Source organism: Globicephala melas, chromosome 16, assembly GCF_963455315.2.
Source record: "Globicephala melas chromosome 16, mGloMel1.2, whole genome shotgun sequence".
In the NCBI taxonomy this organism is placed as follows: Eukaryota; Metazoa; Chordata; class Mammalia; order Artiodactyla; family Delphinidae; genus Globicephala; species Globicephala melas.
In genome coordinates this window covers 73,847,277-73,868,682 of record NC_083329.1, presented here as the reverse complement: position 1 = coordinate 73,868,682, position 21,406 = coordinate 73,847,277, and the positions used below count along the sequence as shown (strand labels likewise).

At 38.8% G+C, this 21,406-nt stretch overlaps 1 protein-coding gene across 3 annotated transcripts in view; it reads right to left on the bottom strand.

Moving 5' to 3' along the window:
- LOC115845721 (zinc finger protein 33B-like) overlaps positions 1–12,806 on the bottom strand; it is a 77,563-nt gene extending 64,757 nt beyond the window's left edge. For 2 of the 3 annotated variants that reach the window (XR_009559326.2, XR_009559329.2), the window contains exons 1-2: positions 12,473–12,629; positions 10,163–10,221 (exon numbers count right to left, since the gene is read on the bottom strand). Coding sequence is in view for 1 of the 3 variants with exons in the window: in XM_060286346.2 (XP_060142329.2) it covers positions 10,163–10,221; positions 12,705–12,802 (157 nt within the window). In the remaining 2 variants the exon portion in view is untranslated. Of the gene's footprint in view, positions 1–10,162; positions 10,222–12,472; positions 12,630–12,704 lie in introns of those variants that run through there. The other variant, XM_060286346.2, reaches the window with a different exon arrangement.
- Positions 12,807–21,406: the final 8,600 nt, after the last annotated feature.

Genomic DNA, 21,406 nt, shown 5'->3' with positions numbered 1-21,406 from the left:
TGTAGCCACCTTCACTAATTATCTTAGCTAGATCTTCTAGATAACTTGCTATAGTTTCTACATCAGCACTTGCTGCTTCACCTTGCACTTTGATATTATGGAGACGTCCTCTTTCCTTAAACCTCATGAACCAGCCTCTGCTAGCTTCAGATGTTTCTTCTGCAGCTTTCCTCACCTCTCTCAGCCTTACATGGAATTGAAGAAAAGAGAATTAGGTCCTTGCTCTGGATTAGGCTTTGGTTAAGGGAATGTTGTAGCTGCTTTCATCTTCTATCCAGACCACTAAAACTTTCTCCATATCAGGAAAAAGGCTGTTTCACTTTCTTATCATTTGTGTGTTTACTGGAGTAGCACTTTTAATTTCCTTCAAGAACTTTTCCTTTGCATTCACAACTTGACTAACAGTTTGGTGCAAGAGGCCTAGCTTTTGGTCTATCTAGGCTTTCGGCATGCTTTCCTCACTAAGTTTAATCTAGCTTTTGATTTAAAGTGAGAGATGTGTGATTCTTCCTTTCATTGAACACTTAAAGGCCATTGTAGAGTTATTAGTTTGCCTAATTTCAATACTGTTGTGTCTCAGGGAATACAGAGGCCCAAGGAGAGGGAAAGAGACTGGAGAACAGCTGGTTGGTGGAGCAGTCGAAACAGATACATTTAAGTTCACTGTCTTATATGGGTGTGGTTTGTGGTGCCCCCAAACAATTACAATAGTAACATCAAAGATCACTGATCACAGATCACCATAACAAATATAATAATAATGAAAACGTTTGAAATATTGTGAAAATTACCAAAATATGACAACAGACAAGAAGTGAGCAAATGCCTTTGGAACAATGTGCCAAAAGACTCGATGCAGATTTACCACAAACCTTCAATTTGTAAAAAAACACGGTATCTGTGAAGTGCAGTAAAGCAAAGCACAATAAAACAAGGTACACCTGTATTATACATGACACTGAAAAATGGAAATAGCAAGCATCTCTCAGTAAAGAAATGGAAAACTAAAATGTGGTATGGTCTCATAATAAAATATTATATGACATTAAAAATTTGGACCAATCTTAAGTACAATATTAAAATTTTTAAAACGGAGATACAGTAACCTACATATCAAATGAGATAACTGACATAATTCTAAGAAGCATATAAAACAAAATATATATTCTTCCATGATACATACATTTCTGTCTACTTACACAAATAGAATGAGAAATTAATGTATATATATAAATGTATAAACATGTATATGAACAGTGAGTCAAGGATGAAAACCCAGCTGTGGTAGGCTGAATAATGGCCTAAGGATATTCATGTCCTAATCCTGGAACATGTGAATATTACTGTACACGGCAAGAGGGCCTTTGCAGATGTGATTAGCTAAGAATCCTGAAAAGAGAGCATCCTGGATTATCCAGGTGGACGCTAAGGATAATCAAAAGTGTCCTAATAAATAAGAAGGAGCCAGAAAGAGATGTGACTACAGAAGAGGAGAAGGCAATATAAAGAGTTGAGACTGATGTGATATGCCTTGAAAATGGAGGAAGGTGTCACAACAGCTGAAAAAAGCAAGGAAACAGATTCTCCCACCAGAGCCCAGAAGGTACAAGTCCTGTCATCACCTTGTAAGGTTAATTTGGACTTCCCTCTAACTTTGTGTTGGTTTAAACCATTAAATCTGTGGCAATTTGTTACAGCTGTAACAGGAAACTAATATACAGGGATACATTAATTGCCAGGAGTCAAAGTCCTTAATTGTTCTGAAGGAGACATCACTAGAGGGGTAGAAGGAGGGCTATATGAAGTTATAGGAGCTGCTAGTAGAGGCTGTGCAGAAGAGCAGGCAGTGGGGTCAAATGATGCAGAGAGGTCAAGTAACTCCAAAACTGCAATGTATCATTGGTAACAGACTCTGACCAGGGAAAACAGCAGAGCACAGAACTCTCAGGGCCACATCCCTCCAAAGGAACACCTAAAAACCTGGCAAAAACTATCAGAATCAACTTTAGCAGAACTCTGGAAAATAGACAAAGGTTACAACAATCAAGAGAATGATTAATCAAGAAAAATGCAACTGAAACCTGGTAGGAGGGATCTTGTGTTGTTTTAACTTACCCTTGCTCCATCTCACCCTCTCAGGCTGTATTAGCTTGCTACGGTTGCCATAACAAAGTATACAGACTGAGTGGCTTAAACAACATAAGTTTATTATCTCACAGATCTGGAGGCTAGAAGTCCAAGATTAAGATGTCAGCAGGGCTGGTTCCTTCTGAGGGCTGTGAGATAAGAATCTATTCAAAGCCTTTCTCCTTGGCTTTCAGATGGCTGTCTTCTCCCTGTAACTCTACAACGTTTTCCTGCTATATGTAGCTCTGTGTCCAAATTTCCCTTTTATAAGGACACTAGTATTGGATTAGGGCCCACTCTAATGACCTCACTTTAACCTGACTACCTCTGTAAAGACCCTTTCTCCCAGTAAGATCATATTCTGAGATATCAATGATTAGGACTTTAACATATAAATTTTCAGGAGGCAGTTCAACCAGTAACATTTGGTCTTGAAGATGGACTCCAATATTCTTGGTGTAGATTCCTGGTGCCAGAGAGAGCAGAATGGAGTTATTTCTCAACAATTGGGGTTGTTTGTTTTGAACTGTCTGGTGGAGACCTGAAAAGACTACAGCAGAATGCTCAGAACCTCTTACATCAGAGAAATGACTACATGAAGGGCATTTACTGAAAACATTTAAAGGCAAATGAACCAGCTACTGCCACTGGGGCAAAGGACGTCAGCTGGAGCAAACAAAAGATATGTCAAAAAAGTCTGTGAAGAAAAGCTGGGGAGTGAAATGCTTTGGGGCTTTGAAAAGTTTCCATATAGTCCTGGAAATCTAGAAGACCCACACATATCTAGGATGAAGCACATGTTCAAAAAAGACCTGACAAAATCCTAAGCTCTCAACTCTGGGTGACTATCAAGCTCTGTACAAATAAGAAGTGAGGGTGAGGGAAGAGTTTTAAACTGCCCAGTGTGGTGTTGAGGATATGCTCCAATACATACAAACCCTACAGTAAGGACTGGGGATATTTTTGGTTTTGTTGACTCCAGGCACTTAAGGAAATCTCTTGTTAAATCACTAGTTGAGCACTATGTAAATGGGACAGAGATTTCAGTAATGACATGCAACAAAGAAGACAGTCTTTACAAAAATAGTTTAGACATTTACAAAACAAACAAAAAACTATGCCTCACACAACAGTAACAACTCTGAGGGTTGGGGAGGAGATCTGATCTCTGAATTAACACATTATAATATTCAAAATGTCCAGTTTCACCAAAAAATTATAAGGCATTTAAATGAGAAAGTATAGCCCTTTCACAAGAAAAAAATTCACAGACACCTTCCCTGAGGAGGCCTAATCTTTGAATTTACTAGACAAAGATTATAAATCTATTGTCTTAAATAAGGTTAAAGAAGTAAAGGAACCATGGGGGGTAAATTAAAGGAAACCAGAAGAATGATGTTCCACCAAAGAGAACATCAACAAATAGAAATACTGAAGTTGAAAAGTACAAAAATTGAAATAAAAACTTCAGTAGAGGGTTCAACAGCAGATGTGAACAGATGGAAAAAAGAATCAGCAAACTAGAAGATAGGTAAACTGAAATTATACAGTTTGAGAAAGAAAAAAGAATAAAGAAAGATAAACAGAGCCTAAGAGACCTGTGGGATACCATCAAGCACACCAACATTTGCATATTGGGAGTACCAGAAGGAAAGTAAAAGACAGAAAAAATATTTGAAAAAATAAAAGCTGAAAACCTCCCAAAGTTGATGAAAAACATGAACCTACATATCCAAAAAGCTCAAGGAACTTCAAGTAAGATACGCACAAAGAGACCCACTAAAACACAGTATAATCAATTGTCAAAGATAAAGAGAATCTTGAAAGAAATAAGAGAGAAGTGACTCATCATGTACAGAAGATCCTGAAAAGGAATATCCAATTTCTCATCAGAACCATGGAGGACAAGAGGCAGTGGCATGACATATTAAAGTGCTGAAAGAAAAACTTTCAATGAAGAATTCTATATTCAAAAATACTGTTCTTCCAAACAAAGAGAAATTAAGCCATTCTCAGATAAACAAAAGCCGAGGGAGTTTGTTGCTAATAGACTTGTCCTTCAAGAAAACCTAAAGAGTCCTTCAGGCTAAAATGAATGGAAGACACTAACTCAAAGCTAGTTAAAGAAACAAAGAACACCATTAAACAATAAAGGTAGGGACTTCCCTGGTGGTCCAGTGGGTAAGACTCTGCGCTCCCAATGCAGGGGGCTCAGGTTTGATCCTTGGTTGGGGAACTAGATCCCACATACATGCTGCAACTAAGAGTCCACATGCCGCAACTAAGGAGCCTGCATGCCACAACTAAGAAGTCCACATGCCACCACTAAAGGTCCCGCATGCCCACATGCTTCAACTAAGACCCGGCACAGCCAAAATAAATAAATAAAATAAATAAACAAACAAACAAATAATTTAAAAAACTATAAAGGTACATGTGAAAGCCAATATTATTATATTTTTGGTTAATAACTCCTTTTTTCTCTATCTAACTTAAAAGACAAAAGCATAAAACAATAATTACAAATCTATGGCACATGGATTAGATCCCTAGGGCTGCTATGACAAATTCCCACAAACTGGTGGTTTGTAATGAGAAATTTATCCTCTCATAGTTCAAGAGTCTAGACGTCCAAAAGCAAGGTGTTAGCAAGGCCGTGCTCCCTCTGGGACTCTAGACAGAAACTTTCCTTGCCTCCCCCTTATTTCCAATGGTGGCCAGCAATACTTGACATTCTCTGGATTGAAGCTGCATTACTCCAATCTCTGCTTCTGTCATCACATGGTGTTCTCTCTGTTTGTCTCTATCCTTCTGATACTGTGATACAGTAAGGAATATAGATATATTTTGGTCTTTGTCTCTGACAGGAGAAAGGAAATAATAAAGATTAGAGGAGAGACAAATAAGTGGGGAAAAAAAATAGAATGAACAAAACCAAAAGTGCTTCTTTAAAAAACAATCAACAAAACTGACAAACCTCTAGCTAGACTGACAAAGTAAAAAAGACTCAAAATATTGAAATCAGAAATGGAGACATTACTACCAACCTAACAGAAATAAAGAGGGTTATAAGACAATACTAAAAACAATTTACGTCAAAAAATTAGAAACTTAGATTAAATGAATAAATTCCTAGAAACACAAATAATCAACTGATTCAGGAAGAAATACAAAATGTGAATAGCAAGCAAAGAGATCAAATCAGTAATCAAAAACTTTTCAACAAAGAAAAGTCCAGAACCAGATGACTTCACTGCTGAATTTTAACAAACATTTAAAGAAGAATTAACACTAATCCTTCCCAAACTCTTCCAAAAAAGAGGAAGAAAAACCCTGAAAAACTTTTTTCAGACCCCTGAAAAACGCAGGGGTTAGGGGTGATGACCTCAGTGTGGTTAAAAATCCGAGTATAACTTCAGAGCTATCCCTCCTTATCTGCGGTTCTGCACCTGCAGATTCAACCATCCATGGATTGTGTAGTACTGTAATATCTAGTATTGAAAAAACTCTGCATATAAGAGGACCCATGCAGTTTAAACCTGTGTAGTTCAAGGGTAAACTGTACTTCTTAACTAATTCAATGAGGCCAGCATTAATTACCCTAATATCTAAGTTAGATAAAGGCATCACAATAAAATGAAATTACAGGCCAATATTCCTTATGAATATAAATGTAATATCCTCAACAAAATACTACAAAATTGAGTCCAAACAACATATTAAAAGGATCATAGGTAATTCCCTGGCGGTTCAGTGATTAGGATTCCACACTTCCACTGCTGGGGGCAAGGGTTCCATCCCTGGTTGGGAAACTAAGATCCCACAAGCTGCGTGGTGCATTACGAATGAATGAATGAATGAATAAACAAACAAATAAATAAACAGATCATGAATCATGATGAAGTAGAATTTATACCAGGAATGCAAGAGCAGTTCAACATGAGAAAATCAATTTAATATACCAAATGAAGATGAAAAATCCCCACATGATGCTCAAGTGAAGCAGAAAAAGCACTTGACTACATCCAAAAACCTTTTCAGGATAAAATCACTCAATAAACTAGGAATAGAAGTGAACTTCCCAACCTGATAAAAAGGCTTTTACGAAAAACCCATAGCTAGTATTTAATGGTAAAAGACTGAAAGCTTTCCCACTAAAATGTAGAACAAGACAAGAATACCCACCTTGGTCACTTCTATTCAACACTGTAAAAGAAGTCCCAGCCAGAGAAACCAGGCAATAAAAAGAAATAAAGCCATCCAAATTAGAAACAGTGAAGTAAAACTATCTCTGTCTTTAGATGACATGATCTTACACACAGAAAATCCTAAAATATCCATCAAAAAATTATTAGAGCTAATAAATTCAATAAAATTGTAGAACACAAGATTAACACAAAAAATATCAGTTTAATGAACAATCCAAAAGTAAATTAAGAAAACAACTGTACTTACAATACCATCAAAAAGAATAAAATACTTTGGAACAGAGTTAACCAAGGAGGTCCAAGACTTGTATACACTGAAAACTACAAGACTTTGCTGAAAAAAATTAAAGACCTAAATAATGGCAGGACACTCCTTGTTCATGGGATAAAATACTTAATATAGTCAAGATAAGAATACTCCCCAGTGTTCCACAAATTCGATGAAAAATCCAACAGCCTTTTTTTGCAGAAATGGACATGATCTTTATATTCACGTGGAATTGCAAGGAACCTCGAATAGCCAAAATAAACTTGACAAAGAAGAACAAATCAGAGGACTCACGTGTTCTGACTTCAAAACTTGCCACAAAGCTAGAGAATCAAAACAGTATGGAACTGGCATAAGGGTACACATATAGATCAAGTGAACAGAACTGAAAATCTGGGGAAAAATCTACACATCTCTGGTGAACTATTTCTCATCAAGAGTACCAAGACCACTCAACGTGAAAAAAACAGTCTCTTCAACAAACGGTGTTGGGACAACTGGATATCCACATACAAATATATGAAACTGGACCCCTTCCTCATGTTATATATGCAAAAATTAACTCAAAATAGATCAAAGACCTAAATGTAAGAGCTAAAACTGTAACACTCTTAGGAGAAAACACAGTAAATCTTCATGATCTTGGTTTGGCAATGAGTTCTTAGATACGACATCAAAAGCACATACAACAGAAGAAAAATAGATAAACCAAACTTCATCACAATTAAAACCCTTGGGCTTTCCTGGTGGTGCAGTGGTTAAGAATCCTCCTACCAATACAGGGGACACGGGTTTGAACCCTGGTCTGGGAAGATCCCACATGCCATGGAGCAACTAAGCCCGTAAGCCACAACTACTGAACCTGCGTTCTAGATCCGAGCCGCAACTACTGAGCCTGCGAGCCACAACTACTGAAGCCTGTGTGCCTAGAGCCTGTGCTCCACAACGAGAAGCCACTGCAATGAGAAGCCCACCCACCGCAACGAAGAGTAGCCCCCGCTCACTGCAACTAGAGAAAGCCCGCACGCAGCAACAAAGACCCAACGCAGCCAAATATAAAATACATTTATAAAAAAAAGAATCAAGCACCACTAAACTAATGTATTAAAAAAAATTAAAACCCTTTTTGATTCAAAGTATATACTATCAAAAGAATGAAAAGACAACTCAAAGAATGGGAGGAAATATTTGAAAATCATATAACTGATAGAAGCCTAGTACCCGAAATACTCTTATAATAAACAACCCAATTTAAAAATGGACAAAGGACACGAAAAAATATGTCTGCAAAGTAGTTATAGAAATGTCCAAGAAGCACACAAAATGGTGCTCATTTGTCATTAGGGAAAAGCAAATCAAAACCACAATGAGATACGACTTCACACACACTAGGATGGCTATAATAAAAAAATACAGATGTTAACAAGTGTTGCTGAGGATGAGGAAAAGCTGGAACTCTCATATATTGCTGGTGAAAATGTAAAATTGTGGAGCCACTGTGAAAAAGTTTGGTGGTTCCTCATTAAGTTAAAAATAATTAACATAGGACCCAGCATTTCTACTTCTAGGTATATACCCATAATTGAAACAGGTTTTCTTTTTTTTTAATGAAATACAATTATTTAATGAGACTATTCAAGACTGGAAAAGATGCAGTGATACAGGCAGAAAACAGGTTTTCAAACAAAAATGTGCACAAATGTTGACGGTGGCCCTATTCACAATAGCTGTAAGGTGGAAACAACAAAGACGTCCATCAATTGATACCTGCATAAACAAAATGTGGTACCTCCATACAGTGGAATATTGAGTCATGAAAAGATATGAAATCTTGGTAAAAGGGTACAAACTTTCAGCTATAAAATGAAAAAGGTCTGAGGATCTAATGTATAACATGGTGACTACACTGATAACATTGTATTGATTGTATAATTGAAATCTGCGGAGAACTTAAATGTCTCACAAAAAAAGAGAAAAATATGTGAGGTGGTGGATGTGTTAATTTACTAGATGGGAGGAATCCTTTCATAACATATATGTATATCAAATTGTCATGATATGTACTTTAAATATCTTACAATTTTGTCAATTATACCTTAATAAAGCTGGGGGGTGGGGAAGGAATGAAATCTGATACATGCTGCAATATGGATGAAATTTGAAAACATACTAAATGAAAGACACAAAAAACACATACTGTATAATTACATTTATGTAAAATATCTACAAGAGGCAAGTTCTTAGAGTCAGAAAGTAAATTAGTAGTTGCCAGGGACTGGGGTAAAAGGGGAATAGAGAATGACTTTAAAGGGTATTAGGTTTTATTTTGGGATGATGGAAATGTTCTGGAACTAGATAGTGATGATGGTTGCACAATACTGTGAATGTATTAAACGCCACTGAAATGTACACTTTAAAATGGTTAATTGTTTACATGTACTTAAACAATATATATTATTGGTGACTTTCACTGACCAAATTCCAGCAAATGATGAGGCAGAATCCATTCTGCATGAAGCAGATTGAAATTTGATTAGGTGCAGAAACACCTGCCAGAAAATCTTCTCTTAACTGAACACTCTATATACTGAGCAAGACAAAGAATTTTAGAAATTTATTTTAAGGACATGCAGTCAATTTATTCTGTAGATGTTCTAGTTTTATGCAGGGGTGGGCCCCCCCAAAAATCCCAAGACCATCAGAAAGCTGTCTACATGAGCATCAGTAATATGGCCTCCTGAAAAATCTGGGTTTTGCTTGGTACCATCTTGGTACCAAGGATTTTGCTTGGTACCATCTTTTGCATCCACTGAAGAATAATTACAGGCATTGATTTCATGGTTGCCACCAAAAGGTTGTTCATCATTTACAAGAAAAGAAACAAAAGGTTTTTTTTTTTTCTTCTTTCAGCTTTCAATGTCAGAAAATCTTTTGGCTCCAAAAGGAAGCAGGCAGCTTTATTCACATGATCAATAAAAGCCATGTAACATAGTCTTTTTTTTGGCCATGACTACCAGAATGGTCAGAAATATTTGCAGCTCTAATGAGAACCTACTCTATAGCTCAGGGAACTCTACTCAACGCTCTGTGGTGACCTAAATGGGAAGGAATTCCAAAAAATAAGAGGGGATATAGGTATACATATAGCTGATTCACTTTGCTGTACTGTAGAAATGAACACAACATCATAAAGCAACTATACTCCAATAAAAATTAATTTTTTAATAAATAAATATTTGCAGCTTAATTTTGGTAACCACATAATTTCTTATGATCTGTGTGTATGTGTCTCCTTGCCAATTCTGCTCTAGTGACCTGCTATTCCAATGTTACTGGCCTGTAGACCTCAATATCACCATCACCTGCAATCTCAGGCCCCATTCCATGTTTTGCAAACTTTCCAGGTGATTTTAATGCACATTAAAGTTTGAGAACCATTATGCTATGCTGTTTCCCTCAGTTTCATTTTACCTATTTCTACTTTTCCATTTCAAGTATAGGAGTCATTAACCTCATAAAATACATTGTTAAACAGTGTAGAAAGACTTTAACAACTCACATAAGATTTCTTCATATTTTGCTGGTCTTGGAAAAATGTTGAAATCTCTGAAGGTATAGCTGGGACAGAAAGAGAGTAATAAAGTCATTAGAGATATAGACTGCCTGCAACTCCTGGATTTGCCTATTTAAATGGCTACAAAAATAGCCCGGGTAAAATGTTTCTATGTGGGAGAATATCCTTTTCATCCTGCAGAAGGGGCAGGAAGGGACATATGAAAAAAAGTACTCACATGTCTATGTGTGACTGTGATATGGTCATGCAGAGCTTGGGTATGCAATTTTTCACTAGGTGAATGTAATTATTTTCTACTTTTTTTTAAACAATATATGTACCCCTTTATTTCAAAGAAATTTAAAAATTACAAGGAAATTGGTCAAATAACAATACCCTAAATGAAGGAACACTAAGCTTTCATTAAGATATACAGCAAATGTTGTAATGTACACATATATTTTCTTATTTACTGCTTGAGGTAGAGAATTCACCCAAAGCTACGGAAAAAGGGAAGGAGGCATTTCAAGGCTACTTTTTAAGTGTTTTTCTAAAGTATGTGTATAGATAAACAACAAGGACCTACTGTATAGCACAGGGAACTATAAAATATAGTTATATATATATAAAGCTATTCAGTATCTTATAATAATCTATAATGGAAAAGAATCTGAAAAAGAATATATATATGTGTAACTGAATCACTTTGCTGTACACCTGAAACACTGTAAATCAATGATACTTCAATTTTAAAAATCAACTAATTAAAAAAAATTTTAATATGGATAAAAGTAAAAAAAAAATACAAAAAAGTATATATAGATCCTCAAAAGACTGCCTTTTAAGAAACATTTTACCAATGATGATGCAGCAGCAACCGGCCTGGGTATCAGGAGACTCAACATCTACTCTTGGCTCTGCCACTAACACAAAGCCAGGGAAATTCATTTACACCCTCAGGACCAATTTTTCCCAACTTTTAACAAGACAAATAGAAAGTTCTTCTTATACTGTTTTGTATAAGAAAATCATCAGCGTATTTTTAGATGCCAGATTCACTGTGCTAAGAGCTCAGAATCTGGGATGAGTGAGTGAAAAATAGAGAGTGCGGGTTTAACTGGGATTGCTAAAACAGAATTCATTCCAATCTAGCTGTAAAGCTCCTTTCCTCACACCATGTCCTCAAAAGCTCTCCAATGAACTTATATTTCCTGAGTAGCCTAACCCTCCTTCATTCCTCTCAGCCCAGTTCCCCTGCCTTCTGAAAACTTGTCCAGACTTTCCTCCATCAGGCAGCCTGTGACGACTTCTGAAATGTGGCAACATCCAAATCTCACTCATTCTGAGCAGGCGGTGCAAACCTGGGATCTGCTCCCTTCTAGGAACTACTGCCTCTGCTAAGACACTTGCTCAAATGGTGGAGTGGTTCTCTCCCACGTCAGATTCTGTTCCTAGAGACTCCTCCTTACTTCACAAGAGGTACTTTATTCCAAGGTAGATGAGAAATGCACCTAAGGAACAAATTCATTTTCATTGGAACCTTCACCCAGGCCCGCAGTTCAACTCTTAGTATCCATTATTCCATAGAATCTCAGGTCGGACCTTCAATAAACTCAAACCAAGGCTGCTCAGAACACAAAACTAGACTGTTACAGAACTAACTCAGAAACAATTATGCTGTCTGTCCCCAGGACTCCGAAGACATCTAGAAATCCCAGAAACAGAGCTGTTACATAGTAATATTCAACCGTTCAAATTATTTCTTCACACGTCAAATTATTTTTGCTAAGTTCTGGGGAGGATGCAATGCTGGCTTTTATAACCAAGACAGTAAATGCGAAAGACCATGACATTCGGAGAAAATCTGAGTATGTCTTCTAGTTTGTTATCTGATAGTTTTGTGGCTTTGTCTATATAACTGTCCTCTCAGCCTCAGTGTTCTAATCTGCTACAGTGGGGAGAGTTATACTGACCTAAGTGACAGGTTGTGAGCCATAAAGTAACGAGTAAGAAGAATTATTTCTATGAACCACGGTAGCTAACATTTACTGCCAGGCACTGTGCTATGGTATTTAATCCTCTGAACAACCCCACGAGGCACGTTATTAATATCTTGAGTTTCACAGACGAGAGAATGAAGTCTCACGTAGGTAACTCCCAGATAATTCCTTTATACCTAGTTCTGCCCTGCACCCAAGCTCCCCTCAAACCCGCCCCCCACTCGCGGGCAGGGCGCACCCATCACGTATGTGCACATGCCCCACGCCCGTGGCCGCAGAGACCAGGCGGCCTGCGTCGCGGAATTTGCAGCCTCACCGAGGTCTGGCGTCCCCACGCCCGACGCCGACGACTTCTCCAGAAAGAAACTCCGCCAAGGCCGCCACCACCTGCCCTCTCAGGTTCTTACGCCGCGGGTCCTGCTCCTCCCCACCTTCGGGCACCGCAGTCCCCCCGCCTACTCCCTGGAGCCGCGCAGGGCCGCCCCCTCCCTCCCCCCGGCCCTCGTCCAACCCTTCTGCCTCGCCCGCCACTCCCACTAGGGCCGCACCAGCTCCCTGAGCGGCGCGCAGACCCGGACGCTCCGTGACCGTCTGCCTCAATCGTCCCGAGGCTTTCTAGAGGCAGAGCCTCCAGGCTATCAGACATGCGCAGAAGGAGACGCGAAAAAGAGACCGGTTCCCGTGACCATGCGCGGTGAGCTCACGAACTTCCAGACTCCATTTCCCAGAAGCCTGCTCGCCCAGTACCTTGAAAGAATTTCAGTAACATTTTTGTTCCTTAGCAATTCAGAGATTGTGGGCTAGGGTTATCACTTCTACTGTATGCAGCCCTGAGTTCTTTTAGTACCTCATAAAAACAGTCTCACAGCCAGTGTGCCTTTTAAACACCAGGCTACCCAAGGAAGCAAAGTTGTAAATCAATGTGAATTATGAATATGAACAGGAAAGTTACTTTAAATACTAGGAAATTAAATGAATTAAATACTAGGAAATACTAGCAATAAGATGATACTGTTTAAAAGTAAACAGTATATGGTAGCATTTCTCTCAGCAGTGAAAAAGATAGCAAGATGGCGCGTTGGATATCAAAAATAAATCCAGGCTTCGGGTTAAGAGAAGCCTCTAAAAAAGACTACTGCAATAGAAATAATGCCCTGACTTAAGGATCGGAAAGCGTCTCAAAATTAAATAGAAAAAGACTTTTCTTTTCTAGGGAGGAATAAGAAGGATTAGCGGGAACTCGAGAGGAAATTGAGTGAGTGGAGGAGGTGAACAAACAGCGTGATGGGGTAGTCTGACTGGAAATTTGTCTGACTCTGTTAAGCCCTTTTTGGAATGAGCTGTTAAGGGATGGGAGGATATATTCTGTAGTTCTGTGCTTGGTCACACTGGGGGACAGCCAAAGTTTGGGGCTTGTGAGGGCGAGAGAAGCCTGATTAAAGTTTGGTCCAAGCTAAGTCAGTGTAGACCTACCCTACAAGAAATTCTAAACTGTCTGTTAGCCTGAAAAGGAAGGATACTCAACACTAGACAGTAACTTAAAGCCGTATTAACAAATAAAGAATACCAGTAAAGATAACTACATAGGCAAATATAAAAAGAAGTACTGTTGTGTTTCTTTGTTAGTAACTCCTCCTTTTTTTTTTTTTTTTTATGAGTGGGATTATGTTCCCATCTCACTGGTTGTTTGGCCTGAGGCTTCCAACACTGGAGATTGTAGGCTGTTGGGTAGAGCTGGGTCTTGGTGCTGAGATGAGGACCTCCGTGACACCTCACTCTGATGAATATTCCCTGGGGTCTGAGGTTCTCTGTTGTTAGTCCAGTGGTTCGGACTTGGAGCTCCCAACGCAGGAGCTTCAGCCTGACCTGGCTCGTGAACCAAGATCCTGCAGGCTGCATGGGGTGGCAAAAAAAGAATGGGCTCAACAACATGGACTTCCCTTTACCAAGGCTGACTTGGCTAATGCTACTGCTAAGTGTCTAATCTGTCATCAACAACAGACATCAACACTAACTCCTGATGTGGCACCATTATCTGGGAGGACCAGCAAGCTACCTCCTGGCAGGCTGATTATATTTGACCTCTTCCATTATGGAGGGGGCAGAGATTCATTCTTACTGGAATAGATACACATTCTGGATATGGATTTGCCTTCCCTACGTGTAATGCTTCTGTCAGCACCACCCCTTGTGGTCTCAAAGAATGTCTTATCAACCTCATAGTATTCCTCATAGCATTGTATCTGGTCAAGAAACTCATTTCACAGCAAAGCCTCATGCCCATGGAATTAACTGGTCTTACAACATACTCTATTACCCAGAAGGAGCTGGCCTAACTTGAAAGGTGGAATGGCTTACTAAAGACTCAATTATGTTGCCAATTGGAAGACAATATCCTGAGAGGATGGATAGTGTCTTCAGGAATGTAGTCTATGCTTTTAAGTAAGCATAAGCCACTGCCCCTTTCCCCATGGTTGCTAGGCTCCCAGCACCCATGGAGCATTCTTGGTACTACCAAATCAATGACAGAGTTTTTAATATACCTTCACATGCCTAGTCCACAAGATTTGGGGGCCTCAGGGGTCTTAGAAACTCAGAGAATCCTCAAGCCTGAGGAGACTCCAGGCCTCAGGGCCCATACAAGTTTTCCCCCTTAAAGTAAATGTAGTAGGAGCAGTAGGGCCAAGGTGGTGCCATTCTTGATTCACACGCATATATTTACAAATATTCTCAACAATAGTGTTTTTAATTATGTCTTGGCTCATGTTGAATATAGTTGTGATGGTCACTCACACAATGTTATGAGCCTCTCCCTTAGGATAGCAGGTTACTATGGCCCTAAGGGTTCATCCTGGAGGTCACCAAGTTGACCTACTTGAGCACAAGACAGCAACCTGGGTTTCAAGAACAATCCAGGACCTTATCCTTTCTCTCTTTACCCCTATTCTAGGCTCAATATATTTGAAAAATTCAAAAATATATACATACGGGGACTTCCCTGGTGGTGCAGTGGTTAAGAATCTGCCTGCCAGTACAGGGGACATGGGTTCAAGCCCTGGTCCAGGAAGATCCCACGTGTCACAGAGCAACTAAGCCCGTGCACCACAACTACTGATCCTGTGCCCTAGAGCCCGTGAGCCACAACTACTGAGCCCACATGCCACAACTACTGAAGCCTGCATGCCTAGAGCCCGTGCTCTGCAACAAGAGAAGCCACTGCAATGAGAAGCCCGTGAACCACAGCAAAGAGTGGCCCCCGCTTGCTGCAGCTAGAGAAAACCCACGCACAGCAACGAAGACCCAATGCAGCCAAAAATAAATAAATAAATTTATTTAAAAAATATATATATACATACAAAATTTCTCCGTGACAACCCCTCCACACAGAAGAAATGCTCATAAATCTGGAGGTAAATAAATTAAAGTTCTAGTTGAATGCAGGAAGAAGAGAGTCAATTAGCCTAATTTATCAAGATCTCTTGGGCTGCATCATGAGACTTGTTTATTTGGGCCTGTGAGATAATGGAAAATATATTTTGGTCTCTGCCCCCAGTTCCTGGCACAGGGCTCCTAAAACACTTGAAAATTCCTAAGTGATAAGAACACCAGAAGCATTTATCTTCTAATATTTGGTCTTTGACCCTGGTTCCTGACAGTGCTTATGAAACTCTGGGAATTTCCTGGGTGATATTTCCTTTTGTTCTGATGAGGCAACTCTGGGTTGGCTCCTCCATGGGCTCCTCGATGGGTGTAAAATCAGTAACCCAACCTTCCAAATTGAGACATTTAAAAAGCAAGAGCAAAATAAACTTCAAGCAAGTAGAAAGAACTGATAATAAAAGATTAGAGCACAAATTAATAAAACAGAATAGAAAAACAATAGAGAAAATCAATGAAACAAAAAGCCAGTTCTTTGATAAGATCAATAAAACTGAGAAACCCTTAGCTAGATAGATGGAGGGATGAGGGGAGAAGGGAGGAAGTGAGATAGGGGAGACTCAGATTACTAGAATCAGAAATAAAAAAGAGGAATTTACTATCCACCTTACAGAAACAAATAAAAATAGATTATAAGAAATACTAGGAACAATTGTATGCCAGTAAATTAGGTATCTTACTACAAATGGAAAAATTCCTAGAAAGACACAAAGGATCCAAACTGACTGAAGAATAAATGGACAATCTGAACAGACCTACGACATGTAAAGAGATCAAGTCACTAATCAGTAATTACCAGCAAGAAAAGCCTAGGCCCAGGTGGTTTCACTATGAATTCTACCAAACATTTATAGAAGACTCAATAACAATTTTTCACAAACACTTCCAAAAAAATAGAAGAGGATGGTACATTTCCCAACTCATTCTGTGAGGTCAGTATTATGCTGAAAACAAAACCAAAGGCATGACAAAAAATAAAAATAAAAACGAGACAAGTATCTCCTATGAATATAGGCATAATAATCCCCAACAAAAGAATAGCAAACTAAATCTTACATAACATACAAAAAAATTATAAATCACGACGAAATTTTCCCCAGGAATGCAAGGTTGGTTTAACATTTAACAATCTATGTCATATATCATATCAATAATATAAAACTAAAAACCACATGACCATCTCAGCACACATAGAAAAAGCACTTGACAAAATTCAACACCCTTTTATAATAAAAGCTCTCAACAAGTTAGGAATAAAAGGAAACTTCTTCAACCTGGTAAAGAGCATCTATATAAACCTACAGCTAATATCATACTTAATGATGAAACACTGGATGCCTTCCCCCAGGATCAATAATAATTCAAGGATGCCAATTATTTCCACTTTTATTCAACTGTGTACTAGAGCAGTGGTCCCCAGCCTTTTTGTCACCAGGGACCGGTTTCATGGAAGAATATTTTTCCACAGACGGTTGGGGGATGGGGAGGGATTGTTCAGGCGGTAATGCGAGTGATGGGGAGTGATGGGGAGCAGCAGATGAAGCTTCGTTCACTCGCGCACCGCTCACCTCCAGCTGTGCAGCCCAGTTCCTAACAGGCCATGGACCAGTACCAGTCCGTGGCCTGGGGCTTGGGGACCCCTGTACTAGACGCCTTAGCCAGGGCAATTAGGCCAGAAAAATAAATAAAAATCATACAGATTATAAAGGAAGAAGTAGGAATTCCTTGGTGGTCCAGTGGTTAGGACTTAGCACTCGCACTGGCAGGGCCCCAGGTTTGATCCCCGGTGGGGGAACTAAAATCCCATAAGCCAAGGGGTGTGGTCAAAAAAAAAAATAAAGAAAAGAGAGGAAAAGAAAGGAAGAAGTAAATCTCTATTCGCAGATGACATTATCCTGTATATATAAAATCCTAAAGAATACTTGAGTTCAACCAGGTGCCAGGATACTAGGTCAATATAAAAAAATCAATTCTATTTCTATACACTTGTAATGAACAATCTAAAAACAAAATTAAAGAAACAATACTACTTAACAATAGTACCAAAAGAATAGAATACTTAGGGATAACTTTAACAAAAGAATTACAAAACTTGCACCTAAAAACTGCAAGACATTGATCAAAGGAAACAAAAATCTAATTAAAGGAAAGAAACTATTCATTCTATTTTATTTTTTTGGCCACGCAGCATGTGGGATCTTAGTTCCCCGACCAGGGATTGAACCTGTGCCCCCTGCAGTGGAAGTGTGGAGTCTTAACCACTGGACCACCAGGGAAGTTCCAAAAAAGCCCAAAGTTTTAGATCACAGGTCTTAGTATTGTTAAGATGTCAATACTCCCCAAATTAGTCTACAGATTTGATGCAATTCCTACCATAATCCCAGCTGGCTTCTTCATAAAAATTGACAATTGATTCTAAAATTTATATAGATTAACAAGGGACATAGAACAGCCATAACAATCTTGAAGAAGAAAACTCACACTTATGAATTTTAAAACTTACTGTAGAGAAGCAGTATCAAAGACAGTGAAGTATGGACGTAAGTATAGAAATACAGATCAACAGAATAGAATTAAGAGTCCAGAAATAAACTCATAGATCTGTGGGCAGCTGATTTTTGGCAAGTGTGTCAAGAATATTCAATAGGGAAAGAATAATTTAAAAATAAACGGTGCTGGCTGTTGGTAGGAATGTAAATGGAAACAGCCACTATGGAGAACAGTATGGAGGGTCCTTAAAAAACTAAAAACAGGACTACCATACGACCCAGCAATCCCACTACTGGGCATATACCCTGAGAAAACCATAGTTCAAAAAGAGTCATGTACCACAATGTTCACTGCGGCACTATTTACAATAGCCAAGACATGGAAGCAACCTAAGTGTCCATCAACAGATGAATGGATAAAGAAGATGTGGCACATATATGCAATGGAATATTACTCAACCATAAAAAGAAACAAAATTGAGTTTTTGTAGTGACGTGGATGGACCTAGAGTAAGTCAGAAAGAGAAAAACAAATACCATATGCTAACACATATATATGGAATCTAAAAATTATATATGGTTCTGAAGATGCTAGGGGAAGGATGGGAATAAAGATGCAGATGTAGAGAATGGACTTGAGGACACAGGGAGGGGGAAGGGTAAGCTGTGATGAAGTGAGAGAGTGGCATTGACACATATACACTACCAAATGTAAAATAGCTAGCTAGTGGGAAGCAGCTGCATAGCACAGGGAGATCAGCTCTGTGCTTTGCGACCACCTAGAGGGGTGGGGTAGAGGGGGTGGGAGGGAGACACAAGAGGGAGGGGATATGGGGATATATGTATACGTATAGCTGATTCACTTTGTTATACAGCAGAAACTAACACAACATTGTAAAGCAATTATACTCCAATAAAGTTTAAAAAACTGGTGTTAGTACAACCAGATAGCCACTTACAAATGAATAAAGTTAAACCCTTATTTCATACTATAGGAAAAGATTAACTCAAAACAGATCAAAGACCTAAATGTAAGAGCTAAAAGTATAAAATTCTTAGAAGAAAACATAGGGGTATATCTGCATGACCTTGGATTTGGCAATGAATTCTTAGACATGATACCAAAAGTACAAGCAACTAAGCAAAATATAAACTGTACTTCATTGAAATGCAAAACTTTTGTGCTTGAAAGGACAGTATCAAGAGAGTGAAAAGACAACCTACAGAACTGGATTACAAGGACTTCCCTGGTCGTCCAGTGGTAAAGAATCCACCTTACAATACAGAGGACGCAGGTTTGATCCCTGGTAAGGGAACTAAGATCCCACATGCGGCAGGGCAACTAAGCCCGCGTGCCACAACTACTGAGCTCGCACGCCAACTAGAGAGCCTGCGTGCTGAAACTACAGAGCCCACCCGCTCTGGAGCCTGGGCGCCACAACTAGAGAGAAGCGTGCATACCACAATGAAAAATCCCGCGTGCTGCAACTAAGACCCAACACAGCCAATAAATAAATAAATAGATAATTATTTGCCTTGATCGGTTTAAAAAAAAAGAATTGGATTACATATTTGCAAATCATATATCTGATAAGAGACGTGCATCTAGACTACACCAAAAACTTTTACATCTCAATACTAAAAGAACAATAAAATAACACAATTTAAAAATTGGCAACAGATCTGAATAGAAATTTCTCTCGAGAAGATATACAAATGGCCTATAAACTTAGGAAAAGAGGTTTATCCTCATTATTCATCAGGGAAATGCAAATCAAGACTACAGTGCAGTTGTAGTTCATAACACTAGGATGACTAGAATAAAATATCAGATAAAAGCAAGTCTGTGTAGGGGAGTTCCCAGGTGGTCTAGTGGTTAGGATTTGGCACTTTCACTGCCGTGGTCTGGGTTCAATCCCTGGTCGGGGGACTGAGCTCCTGTAAGCCACGTGGCATGGCCAAAAAAAAAAAAAAAGTGTGTGTAAGGATGTGTAAAAATAGGAACCATCATACACTTCTGGTGAGGATGAAAAATTGTGAAGCCACTGTGGAAAAAAGTCTGGCAGTTCTTCAAAATATTAAACATAGAGTTACCATGTGAATCACCAATTTAATTCCTAGGTAAATACCCAAGAGTAACGAAAACATGTCCAAGCAAAAGTTATACATGAATGTTTATAGCAACGTTATTCACAATATCTAAAAGGTGGAAACAATCCAAATGTCCATCACCTGATGAAGGGATAAAGAAAATTGATACAAAACAAAAATATTCCATACAAGGGAATATTATTCAGTCATAAAAAAGAATGAAGTATTAATACGTGCTAAAACATGGAAGAACTTTTTAAAATAAATTTATTTCATTTATTTATATTTGGCTGCGTTGGGTCTTCATTGCTGCGTGCGGGCTTTCTCTAGTTGCAGTGAGTGGGGGCTACTCTTCGTTGCGGTGTGTGGGCTTCTCATTGCGGAGGCTTCTCTTGTTGTGGAGCACAGGCTCTAGGTGTGCCGGCTTCAGTAGTTGTGGCTCGTGGGCTCTAGAGCACCGGCGCAGTAGTTGTGGTGCACAGGCTTAGTTGCTCCGCAGCATGTGGGATCTTCCTGGACCAAGCCTCGAACCCATGTCCCCTGCACGGCAGATGGACTCTTAACCACTGTGCCACCAGGGAAGCCCATGGAAAAACTTTGAAAGACATTATGTAAAGAGAAAGAAATCAGTCACAAGAGGCCACATATTGTTTGATTCCATTTATATGGAGACAACAATAGATTAGTAGTTGCATGGCATTGCGGAGATGAAGGTATAGGGGGATGATAGCTAAAGCATATGGGGTTTCTTTTGAGTTGATGAAAGTGCTCTAAAACTGACTGTGGTGATGATCACTCTTATCTGTGCATAAACTAAAAACGACTGAATTGTACACTTTAAATGAGTGAGTTGTATGTTATATGAATTATATCTCAATAAAACTGTTATTTCTTAAAAATGATAAGAATACTTTAAGAGGATCCAAAAGCTAACCTACGATAGCTCTCAATGCCCAAACACAGAACAATTTGAGCAACATAATAACATAATAGTATTGGATGAAATTAAAAGAGTCAGGGAAAAGGAACTGACCTAAAAAAAAAGGGAGCAACCACATGAATGAATCTTAAATGAATTTTGCTAAGCCAAACCCAGGAGATACATGTAATTCCATTTGACATTCTGAAAAGGGTAAAATTATAGAACAGAAGACAGATCAGAGAGTGCCAATGGTTGAGTGAGAAGGTGGGTTGAATAACCATGGTTGGGAATAAAATAAATATCCATACTG